General features: G+C 30.3%; 2 protein-coding genes across 2 annotated transcripts in view; one reads left to right on the top strand and one right to left on the bottom strand.

Annotated features, from left to right (window-relative positions):
- The window catches only part of LOC135957022 (putative uncharacterized protein DDB_G0290521), a 160,808-nt gene that overhangs the window by 65,852 nt on the left and 82,029 nt on the right, over positions 1-12,927 (bottom strand). The gene's annotated exons all lie outside the window — the stretch shown is intronic.
- LOC135958648 (cytochrome P450 4d10-like) lies at positions 7,137-12,620 on the top strand. The gene is made up of 2 exons (XM_065509542.1): positions 7,137-7,235; positions 12,117-12,620. The coding sequence occupies exons 1-2, from the start codon at positions 7,137-7,139 to the stop codon at positions 12,618-12,620; spliced, it is 603 nt and encodes a 200-aa protein (XP_065365614.1).

Consider the following 12,927-nt stretch of genomic DNA (forward strand, 5'->3'; position numbering starts at 1 on the left):
GCGGCCACACTATGGATAGTAGACCAACAGGGATGAAGTAAGCATCTGCTGTGGCCAAATATCCATGGTACTTTCTTCTTCGTGTACTTTGGATGGCATAGGAAGATCATTGAAGATGAGTTCGGTAAATTCCCTTGAAGCCGTACATAAATGCTTTCTTTTGGTTCGACATTCTTAGGTGATTAAATCATTAGGTGGTGGATCTGTGGACTTTTGACAAAACAACTAAAGTGGAATTTTAAAATTTTTCAGGAGAGCGTAAAAACTGTTGAATTGATCTATAATTTCGAAAGCTTTGAGAACACTTTTTTCGCTCTCCTCAAAAATTTGAAAATTCCACTTAAGTTGTTTTGTCAAAAGTCCACAGATCCACCACCTGCAACCGGAATTACGAGGTCTCCAGATATCAAGGAGAAAGTACCGTGAAAATGTCACCGCAAAAAAATGTCAAATTGTTTAAAATATCAAATTGGATTTTGAAAATTTTATTAAGAACTAATTAATCTGAAGAGACCTAATGATTTAATCACCCAAGAATGTCGAACCAAAAGAAAGCATTTATGTACGGCTTCAAGGGAATTTACCGAATTCATCTTCAATGATCTTCCGATACCAACCAAAGTACTTCATCCCTGTTAGTCTACTATCCATAGTGCGGCCGCCCTTCCCCAGCAGAAGCAGAGGAACTCGAGATTCATGGCATCCGAAGTTCGAATACTGACAAAAGTAGCTTATGTTTGCTAGAATTATTCTTCGTTTTAAGTCAAAAGTCCACAGAATATTCAAATTTAAAATTTTTATTTTAAAAATTTGTTATATAATTTATATAAATTTCCTCTTTTATATACAAAAAAAATACTTATTTAAATTCCTTCGAAATTTATTTTCGCATAAATTTAAAATTTTCTTTAGAAATTCCTCCACAATTACGCACAAAAAAAAAACACTGCCCATTCATGTTATTATTGCTGTAGCTAAAAATACAATTTAAAATTTTGTATTTCAAACAATCCTACTCTCTCTGATTCTAAATATAAATTTGGAAAACGATAACAAAAGAAAACATTTGTTTACATTGAGTTGGAAGACGTCAGCATGTAGTAGTAAAAAGAAATCATACGTAATGAGTATGTAGACAGTTTGAGAAAGATTGAAATCATTTTAAGTGTAATGATCCTCAGAATTTCATTATCAAACAAATTCTTTCTTATGCCTATTTAAGGCTTTAACACTTGATCGCTGTATATAGATCACAGTGAATGAATTCCAAACAAAAAGTGAAAATAAATCTTTAATTTCGGAATAGATAAAGTTTGCCATGTCTACACAGGAGGTGCAGTTAAGTTTAGATTTTGAATTTGGAGTTTAAACACCAATGTGCGGAGTCTCAGGCTCCAATCTAACCAATACTTTTCCTATTAAAAATATTTCTCTAATCTAAAAGATCACCTTCCTTTCCTTCACTGCTTATCCATTACCCTGAGTAATTCTCATTTTTTTTTCAAGTTTAAGGTAAACAAATAGTTTTTTGTGCAAAAACATTTGTACGCGCCGCGCCATATTTTTGCAAAATACAAAACAAACCCAAATAAAATAAAACAACCATCAAAACATTCCTGAAATTCTTTGGCCCGTAATAAACTTTAACAATCATGGATGTACTTGAAATACTTTTAATCTTGAAGATCATTAGGAGATCTCATCAGCAGGCAAAATAAAATATTTTTATTATTTTTTCCATGATTCATAATAACTACACGACTGTAATAATAAAGTGTGAACAGATTAAGACAATCAACAGCTGAGTGTATTACAGGAGATATTCAGAAGATCAAAGTCTGAAGTATGATTAATAAATAATAAAACTGGCGACACTCAGTATTAAAAATTAGTGATGATATAAAAAGATTTTCTGGGAGATAAATGAAAATTTAATGAACATTTTATATTGGATTTAGTTGTATTAAATGAAAATAGTGTGGGATATTTGGCAGTGGGATATTAAATTTTCTTTCATTAAATTGATATGTGAAAAATACAAGACATTTTTATATATAATTTAGGGTATAGCTTGAGGCAAAACTTACTAGAGGCGAGCAATAGGTCCCATTGTGATCATAGCGATCTAAGCGATGATCTGTTGTAGATATCAATGATACTTCTAAGAAGTGAGTTTGAGGGATGAAAATAACATTTTAAACTGACCGTTTCAATGATATTTGTAAGAATTAATATGATTTAAATGGTAAAGTTCTCCAGTATATCCAGTCCCGGAGATTTGAATGGATGAAAACTATTCATGGCCAATTGTATCCGATCAGCATTCTGAACATTGTGCTTTCGACAGTCTGAAAAATATGTATCTATTACAACATCTTCTGACTAATTTTATATCACAATGAAAATATAAATAATTTTGTGAATTTTGCAAATTTTAAGTTCTTTTTGCCATTTTTTTTTATCATTTAAAATATTTATTAATTAATATTACAGTGCAACACGAAAAAAATAACCATATACGGACAACATTACGTGATAAAAGACCAAAAAAAAGACCCGTGTTTTGCCCAAAGTTTTGCACTTTTTTTATGGACCCCCAAAGATTTGGACCCTCGGTATCATTTTTGCAAAAAAGTGATCATTTTCTCAGGCTCATATCCTGCAAATCGTTCGGAATTTTGATTTACTCTCTGAGGCAAAGTTCTAGCTCTTGTTATAAAGAACAAAAATTGTAAACACATAAAATCAAAAAACTTTATTTTCAAGATCAAAATCGCAAAAAACTTTATAAAATTCGATTTTTTTTAATCTTTTTTCTCCTATTCAGGTCCATAGGTAACAAACCGTTCAAAATTCAAGGAAACAATTAACTACAAAAATGTACCTAAGATCTGAATAAACAACTTTCTAGAACATATGAACTACCTAGGAATGATTCTTAACACCGTTTAGTTAGGTCAATATAAGTTAGTAAGAAAAAATTAAAGCATACTATTAGGCAGCTTAAAAAATAGAATTTTTTACAGTTTTTTGCGATTTTGATCTTGAAGACGATGTTTTTTTGATTTTATGTGTTCACAATTTTTGTTCACTATGACAAGGGCAACAACTTTGCCTTAGAGAGTAAATCAAAATTGCGAACTGTTTGCAAGATATGAGCCTGAGAAAATTATCACTAAGGGGCGGATTTTCATGCATTTATAAATAAAATTATGCGCCTAAGAATATGCTTTATTAAAAAATAATTAAAATTAAATCATGAAAACAATCAAACAAAAAGAACGAGTATTGATCTATTTTGTTTTTGTTGTTTTTCGTTTAACAGATAGATCTCTTGCCTATCTTTAGGCGCATAATTTTATTTATAAATGCATGAAAATCCGCCCCCTAATTATCACATTTAAAAAAGAGCATGACTTTGGGCAAAACTGGGACACACGAGTCTTTTTTTTCTGGTCTTTTATCAAGTAGTGGTGTCCGTATATGGTTATATTTCCATGACTCAAAAAATTACACACAGTGTAATCATACAGATCGGAGCTGTTTTCCATAACCTCGAAATATATGACTATTTATTTTGAATTATTTCCTAAGTTATTTCTCATATATCGATTAACATTTATTATTTCCATTAGTTACACTGTGCAAACGAAATAATATGCAATCAATATTTCCATATAAGCCAACTTAACTACAAATAAACTCTATTTGTTTATAAAATATGCACATTTAATAATGCTTTTAATGAATTTAAATAAATTATTTCTCTCTAACAGCTACAAATTATAAGCATTTATCAACATATCAAATATAGTACATTAACAATTTATAAATGTTTAAAATTTCAGGCAGAACACAAAATCTTTTTTTCATTTTATTTAAATTAAATTACATTTGTTTATTACATACAAAGTAATTAATCAAAATTATTACAAACATACGGTATTTATTATTTAGTTTAGGAATATTTAATATTTACAAGGTAAATGAGAATTAATAATTTAATTATTACACTTCAGTTGTAATTTAAATAAAATTGCAGAACAATTTCACATACTATTTATTTCAAACAAATATTTGTAAACTTTATTTAGATTTTGTTAATCATAGAGGGAGGAAGAAAATGTGCCAAATCTTATATACCCTTCACCAAATTATACTTCAAAATACAACTTTTAAATATTTTTAGGTTAACAAAATTTATTTTTTCAATTTGGAAAATTTTTTTTTCGAATTGTTATTTTAATTTTTTTTTTTAAATTTAAAAAAAATTTTTTTTTTGTAAAAAAAAATTCGGGTTAAAATTTTTTTTCCGATTTTGACCCATTGTAGGTCCAACTTACTATGGTCTTATATACGACGTTGCAAAGGTCTTTGAAATATCTATCATTAGATATCCACATTGTCTATATTAATGACTTAGTAATTCAGATATAGGTCAAAAATCGAGATTGTCCTGGTTTTTCCTCATATATCTCAGTCATTTGTGGACCGATTTTGCTGATTTTAAATAGAAAACATCTCGAAAGCATGTCTAACAGAATTATTGAAGATTTGGATCTCAAAGATATCTGGGGTCTTCAGAAAATTGATTTCAACAGACAGACGGACATGGCTTAATCGACTCCGCTATCTATAAGGATCCAGAATATATATACTTTATAGGGTCGGAAAATTATATTGTGGAAATTACAAACGGAATGACAAACCTACATATATATACCCTTCTCACGAAGGTGAAGAGTATAATAATTATGTAAATGGATCTAGTTCTAAAACATTATGTGAAAATGACCTGCTACTTTAAATTGATACCTTTTTGACACTTTGTGACAGCTCACGGAACTAATCCAAACTAACTTATTTTGTTTTCGATATTTTAATACTGGTCACAAAGTTGTATTGAAATTGATTGCTAATATTTTTCATCAAATATGTTTAAAATTCATTAAAAAATTGAAAATTCTATTTTTTGCAACAATTTGACAGGTTGATTAACACAAATTTTAAGCGGGTTTATTAAATTGTTCATTACTTTCGTTTTCATTGAGTGTTACAAATAGTAGGTGATCATTTAAAATACCACGTATTTCAAGGTAGAGTATCTATCAAAACAATTATTTACTAGTTCAAGTGCAAGGTTTATTTATAAAAGATTATAAACATTATTATCATAATATAATAAACAATAAATATAAAACAATGTTTAGATGTAGCGTTTAAAAAAAAACCTCACTGATTTATTTGTACTAATTATTTCATATATAGTTGAAATTTAAAGAATATATTAGAGTAAAATGATCAGGGTTCTAGCGGGGAAAATAATAATGTAGAAAGCTGTTCTTTCAAAAATATTGTCCTGCGGATATCTATTCTTCAATTCCTTCAATTTTAAAATTTTGCCATACCTTGGTCCGTTTTTTATTAAAATATAGGGCGTACTTTTGGACCAAATGGAGTCAAATTTTTTTTGTTAGTTAGGCACTAATTTTTAAAAGTGGAATATTTTTGAATCTAATTGAAATATTGACTTGAATTTTTTTTTGTAAAACCAAAAATTAACTTACCTAAACAAAAAAAATTAGTTCGGAATAAATGTGGATCAAACTGGTCCTAATATTTGCAATCCAATTAAAATTTTGATACAAATTTTAGTTTTAGAAACTCAATAAATATGTGATAAAATCTTTATTTATTAACAAAAGTTAATGAAACGTTTTTTAAATTTGTCATTCCAAATAACAAAGTGTAACAAAACTTGTCAAAAGGTCAAAGGGAATCGCGCAATTCCTAAAAACTGGAGCGAAAATCCCAAAATGGTATGTTTTACATACCATTTTAGGGAACATATCGGGGTTTCCAAAGCTGCTTTCCATTTTCTGATCCCAGCTTAAGGATTTTAGAACATGTGGCCCAATGTTGAAATTTTGATAAAAAAATAGGTCAATTTCCAAATGGCGTAAGGCCGACATATTCGAAAAATAGAACATATTTTTTATATCAAAATGTTCTCCGTAAAGATACATTACAGAAAAACATACACAGAGAAAACAGATTCGTGATAGCAACCGAATTTGTTTCCAATCGAATGATTCGGTTGCATGCATAGAATTTTTCGGTTCTGTCAACAGAAAGTCAGTTGACAAAGAAGAATTTTGGCTAAAGCAACCAAGCTTTTGTTACCCCGTTTAAAATTTTGTAGCCACAACTGTAAAATTCGGTCACTAAGGTAGAATCATTCTATTGGCAACAAATTCGATTGCTATAACGAATCTGTTTTCGCTGTGTAAAATTGTTATATGTTCTTAAAAGAGCTAAGTCACCTTTTAATATTTTTTGAATTTTTTAATTGAAAATCGTTTATTTTTGGATACATAATTGATATTGCTCTGAAATCTTTTGTATATTTTTTGTAATTTAGCTGCCTAACTAACAACAAAAAGTACGACTTATATTTTTAAAAAAGAGGACCAAGGTATGGCAGAATTTTTAAATTTAAATTTTATATAATTAATATAATTTCCGAGTTATAGGTATTATAACTCGGTAATTATAAGAGATAAATAGAACACGCAAGCATATTTTTTTCAAGACCTATAAAAAAATTTTGAAATCGGAATTGAATCAAAAAAACGACACGTGTTTAAACATTTTACAATTCGAAGGTACCCTACTTTGAGCCACCATAGTGCTGCCCCTGGAGCATTTGTGGAGCCCTTTTTAATAACTTAAACTCGAATAATCCTATACATACATCAATTTTATCCCTATCGGACCAGCCGTTTAGAAATGCCAGATTTATTTCCAAAAAAATTTTATTCTGTCCCACTCGGCGTCGACGCTCTCTCTGGGATACGCTTCACTTTGGAACCGAGTATCCGCTACTAGCTTGATTCGTTCTTGGCCTCAAAAGATGATCAGTACTTTTGGCTCGGAATTCATATGTTTCCAGAAAGATATGTAGAAATTATAGCTAACAATGTCCAATACTTTGAATAAATTTATATTGTACAAATGTTTCGAAATAAAAGCTAAAAGTTTAAAAAAAAACCCGCATTTTTTAACTCATAGACCAAAATTTTCTCTAATCGCTTAGATGCTTTCAAAAAATTAAGACTAGTTTTGTATGCAGTGAAATGTTAATTTCAAAACAAGATGCAGGTATCGTACAATTATATTCGCCCAAAGACATTCCTGTTGCGGAATTTTCATTGGAGTTGTCGTTGGAGGAGGCAGTGAGTAACTTGGGTAATATGATAAACTATGTTTTATTGGGGCAAATGGATGAATTGAAACTAAACTTCGCTAATCCCGTGTTATTCGGGATTTAGAAACCTGGCTATTATATCAAGATTAAGGGCAAATCTAGTGCAGACAGAGACCCCATAGAATATTAACGGTTTAACCTTCGAATTAAATAGCCAATTCACATTTTTGGTTCCGATTACCCATCTCAGGCCTTTGATGTCCTTACCAGAGTAATGGGTTTCCAGGACAGTTTTGTGTCAGAAATTATACCCAATATTTTTTAAGCTATTCGAAATTGTCTGTTCAATATATGTATCATTCAAGTGGCGCTGCGAAAAAATCTTGTATCTCTACGAAAACAATGCAAGTTCCGTTTTGTTCAGATTTACATTCAGTCCTTTGTCTATGTTGTATCCATCAGTCGACAGTTTTATAACTCATAGAATACAATTTCCAAACAGTTTATGGTCAAATTCCACAGAAGTTGAGATAAGACGACCCCTTGGGATGTGTCTCTTTTGGAAAGTCTTGAAATCGAGGACGTCCCCATTATAGAATGAATAATATTGTTACGAAATTGTTTTTGAATTCAAATATAACGATTTTAACGGCTGGTTTAAAAGTAGCAGAATGCTTTCAAATAGCAGTGCTGTAATAGCAAACTGTAACATATCTATGGGCATTATTAACACTGAATAAAAGCTTTCAGTTGACCATTGATTGTAAGTATGGCAACGCTGTTTGCTGCGACCGTATATTCGAATTCGAATATTCTGTTAAAGAACATTGTAGAAAGTACACCACAGATGGCGTATGTATTAGAAAGCTCTAGACAGTTAATTAGCAATCTAGAGTGCAGATGGCAGTGTTATAAATAGTGGCAGAGGTTGCAGTCGTTAGTGAGTTTAACATCAACTGAGTGCCTTAAAGTATGCTGTGTTTTTCAAGTGAATTCGTGTACATTATAAAGTGTGTCTGTATTTCTGCGAATTTATAAACGTGTATAAAAAACATTGAGTGACTATTTAATTCTGTTGTTGTACATTTTAAATAAATAAAGAGTTGTTAAAATTTTCAAACTACTAAACGGCTTTTATTTGCAATCAAAAGTATCCGGTTTATTTAAAGGAAATAAACCAACGTTTTGAAAAGGTTAAAACGTAACAATATGTTACTTTAGTAGGTCCATGACATATCTAACAAACGTTTGATCAATAGTTGCAGATTCAACATTCTGAAAATCCCCTTCCATATCTTAGATGACTACTAGTGTGAAATTGCCAAACTCAAGTAATTTCCTAATATATTCTATTAACGAGTAAAACATTCGTATGTAAGTGTCAATGATTCTTTTCAAAATGTACAGGAAGAAGGATGACAAACTTAGTGGTCTAAAAACTAATGCCCTGGTATTTAACGCTATCCACCCTTTGGAATGAATGCCACAGTGCATTCCGTCCATCGATCGGGTATTTAGGACCAATAAAGACAGTCATGATAGATTCCAATCATCCAAGGAGTGACAAGGTCTACGTTATTTTGCAAAATCGACTGGTATTATGTCATACTTATAAGAGTCAAAACATTTGATATCCTCATCAATTGTAATCGAGGTTATTGTGAGACTACACGGTTGGGATTTTTTACCCGTCGTATTCAATGGAAAATTGTGCGGAAATTGTTAGTCCATGAGCACTTCAAGAGTCTCAAGTCCCCAATTTGAACTTTACCTCCTTAAAGGCTACAAATTTGAAGAAAAACTTAAATCGTACTTATTAATTATAGTGATGTAGTGTACCTTCCAAATAAATCGATCAATTGCTTTGCAAAGCCCTATCAGCCCCTTATTCTAAATTTTAGATTATCTACAATTATAAACAAATTTCAATTTAACGATAAAGGTAAATAAACCTCTTTGTTTATAAACATTTAAGAAAAATTCTAATCATGCACACAAACGTTGGACATATAGAAAATTATGAAAACTCAAATAAGGCAGCTAAATAAACAATAATTGAAATGGCATATTTAAAAAAAAACATTTCATTCCAACACGATTTTCAATAGTGTTTTTTTTTTCAATGCCTAATTTGGGTCAAGGTTACTTCTAATGGAAATTGCAAACATTTCAAAAGAAATTGTAATGCTGTAAACATTTTAAATAGAAAACATATTGTTGAGTAAATAATTTATGGGAAATTTTAATTACAATGCAATTATTATTATTATTTGCATTAGAAATTGTTTGATTTTGTAATGAAATACATTTGTTATTAATACAATATTTAATTGGTTTTAAATCGTTTATAAATATAAAAGAGTAACGTACTAACTGATTAAACATCTCCCAGCACAAATGCCAAAAGTTAAAAACATTAAATTTGGATTATAGGTTTCCCCCTCCTTATTAGATCCACTAAGAAGGAATTTTTGAAAATTCGAAAGTAAATTAGGTAAACTTATATCTTCTAAACTAATACAGATACCAAAAATATTCAAAATGCTTCAGATGTTTGTTTGGTACCGTTTTTAAATTAAGGGAGAAAACGGGACAAAACTAGGTTTTGATACTTTTTTGCACCCTATGTATCTTCTAAACTAATAAACTTATCAGAAAACAATTAAGAGAGCTATATTCGGCTGTGCCGAATCTTCTATACCCTTCACCAAATTGTACTTCAAAATAAAAATTTTAAATATTTTTAGGTAAACAAAAATATTTACAAAATTTTTTTTTCCTTTTTTTTTAATTTTTTTAAATTAAATTTTTTTATTCGAATTTTTTTTTTAAATTTTTCATTTTTTTAATATTTAACGAAAAAAAATGTTGGTGAAAAAAAAAATTCGGGTTAAAAAATATTTTTTTCCGATTTTGATCCATTGTAGGTCCAACTTACTATGGTCTTATATACGACATTACAAAGGTCTTTGAAATATCTATGTTTAGATATATAGACAATAACAATAGACATAAGTAAAAAAAAATAGGTCAAAACACCAGGTTGTCCTGGTTTTTTTCTTATATCTCAGCCATTTGTGGACCCATTTTCTCGATTTTAAATAGCAACCAAGCCGGAAGAATTCTGTAGATATTGTTACGAAATTGTACTTGAATTCAAATATAACGATTTTAACGGCTGATTTAAAAGTAGTATAATGCTTTCAAATAGCAGTGCTGTAATAGCAAACTTTAACATATTTGTGGGCATTATTAACATTGAATAAAAGCTTTCAGTTGACCATTGATCGTAAGTTGGCAACGCTGTTTGCTGCGACCGTATATTCGAATATTCAGTTATAGAACATTGTAGAAAGTACACCTCAGATGGCGTATGATTAGAAAGCTCTAGAAAGTTAAAGAGCAATCTAGAATGCAGATGGCAGTGTTATAAATAGTGGCAGAGGTTGCAGTCGTGAGTGAGTTTATCAGAGACGCTTTTCGAACAAACATCAACTTAGTGCCTTAAAGTGTGCTGTGTTTTTCAAGTAAATTCGTGTACATTATAAATTGTGTCTGTAATTCTGCGAATTTATAAACGTGTATAAAAAACATTGAGTGACTATTTAATTCTGCTGTTGTTGTACATTTTAAATAAATAAAGAGTTGTTACAATTTTCAAACTACTAAACGGCTTTTATTTGCAATCAAAAGTATCCGGTTTATTTAAAGGAAATTAACCAGCGTTTTGAAAAGGTTAAAATGTAACAATATATTGCCAAAAAAAGTACCAAAATATAGTTTATATCCGATTTCTCCCTTAAAATTTTGGAATTTCAAAAAATCACCAAACACCCGACCACTTTTTTTAATGTAGATGAAGATTTAATTAAACTAACAACAGTTAAATTCGGTTAAATTAGAGTCTAAATCTTCGAATTTCCAAAAATCCCTTTTAGGTCATTTTGGTGGGCTGGGCGATGTTGAAATGGACAGTAACTCAGTAACGTTATTTTTTCATACCCTTCACCTTCGTGAGAAGGGTATATATAGTTTGTCATTCCGTTTGTAATTTCCACAATATAATTTTCCGACCCTATAAAGTATATATATTCTGGAGTCGATTAAGCCATGTCCGTCTGTCTGTCTGCTGAAATCAATTTTCTGAATACCCCAGATATCTTCGGGATCCAAATCTTCAATAATTCTGCCAGGCATGCTTTCGAGAAGTTTCCTATTTAAAATCAGCAAAATCGGTCCACAAATGGCTGAGATATGAGGAAAAAATCAGGACAACCTCGATTTTTTACCTATTTTTGATCTATGTATATCTGGATTACTAAGTTATTAATATAGACAATATGGATATCTAATGATACATATTTCAAAGACCTTTGCAACAACGTAAATAAGACCATAGTAAGTTGGACCTACAATGGGTCGAAACCGGAAAAAAATTTTTTTAACTCGAATTTTTTTTTTCACCAAAAAAAAAACATTTTTAAAAACAAAATTTTTTTTTTTTAAATTTAAAAAAAAAATCATTTAAATCAGATTTGTTTACATTTTCATTATTGTCTATATCAACTAAATGTGCTCCAGTTCCGATTGCAATTCAAGTTTTCCAACAACTTGCCGCTGGTGTCTGATCCTCGCACTTAGTACTAAGTAGCAACAACATCAGCTCACAAATTTAATTACTTATTACTTAACTATACTATAATCTTAATATGCGATTAAAACAAAACAATTAGAATTTAATATACCACATTAAAAAGGGTTTTGATTTTAAACGTTGTTTAGTTGCAATCTTAAAATCAAACCTAAAACATCGTTTAAACACTTTAAAACAACACCTGCAATGTATTTTATTTGTCTAATTGCTGGCATTCTGTGTATTCTATTTATACGATTACATAAATTTTTCAAGCGTCTTTCGCGAGCCCGTCACTTATCCAAACAATTTATTATACCGCCGACTATACCAATTCTGGGTAATGCCCAGATGTTGGTGGGCATTAAACCGGAACGTATAATCTATGTTATACGCGAAATAATCGAGAAACATGGCAAAACGGTTGGTTTTTGGTTTGGTCCCTTTATATTTGGTATTTTCATGATGGACATTAAATATGCTGAGTGTGTCTTGAGTTCCAACACTTTGCTGGTCAAGTCAATGGAATATGATTTTTTAAGGAACTGGCTGTGTGAGGGTCTTCTCATCAGTAGGCCACCGAAATGGTTTAAACGCAGAAAGATTTTAACGTCGGCATTTCATTTTAATATTTTGACACAATTTATTGAGAGTTTCGATCGTAATGCTCGGGTTTTTGTGCAAAATTTACAGAGTGCAGCGGAGCGTAAAGGAGGTGGTATTGTGAATATGGATCATTGGCTGAATTTGGTGACATTGGATATTATTTGTGGTGAGTAGAAAATACAGACATATGGATACCAGAGGACATCTGGCATGTGGATAACATAAAAATGTAAAGAGGTTGTAAATACTAAGTAGTAGGGTATTCAATCGATTAACCGTTAATCGGTTAACCGATTAATTTTTGACGGTTAACAATTAAGCTCCATTTTTCACATTTATTATAATTTTTTTTGCAATTGACTCTACTGTGCGGTTTATTCAATTCAATTTCAAAATGAAATTTTCAATTTCCTCTTAACTCTTTGTAAAAAAAACCGCTGAATTATTTCTCACAACTGTGAAGGTGGTCGCAGATTCATTT

This window comes from Calliphora vicina, chromosome 4 (assembly GCF_958450345.1).
Source record: "Calliphora vicina chromosome 4, idCalVici1.1, whole genome shotgun sequence".
NCBI lineage: Eukaryota > Metazoa > Arthropoda > Insecta > Diptera > Calliphoridae > Calliphora > Calliphora vicina.

Bases quoted from the DNA above. Each gene is read 5' to 3' on its own strand.
- LOC135958648 (XM_065509542.1), top strand. From the start codon at position 7,137: ATGTTAATTTCAAAACAAGATGCAGGTATCGTACAATTATATTCGCCC. The intron at 7,236-12,116 runs GTGAGTAACTTG...AAATTTTTCAAG, and splicing joins AGTTGTCGTTGGAGGAGGCA to CGTCTTTCGCGAGCCCGTCA.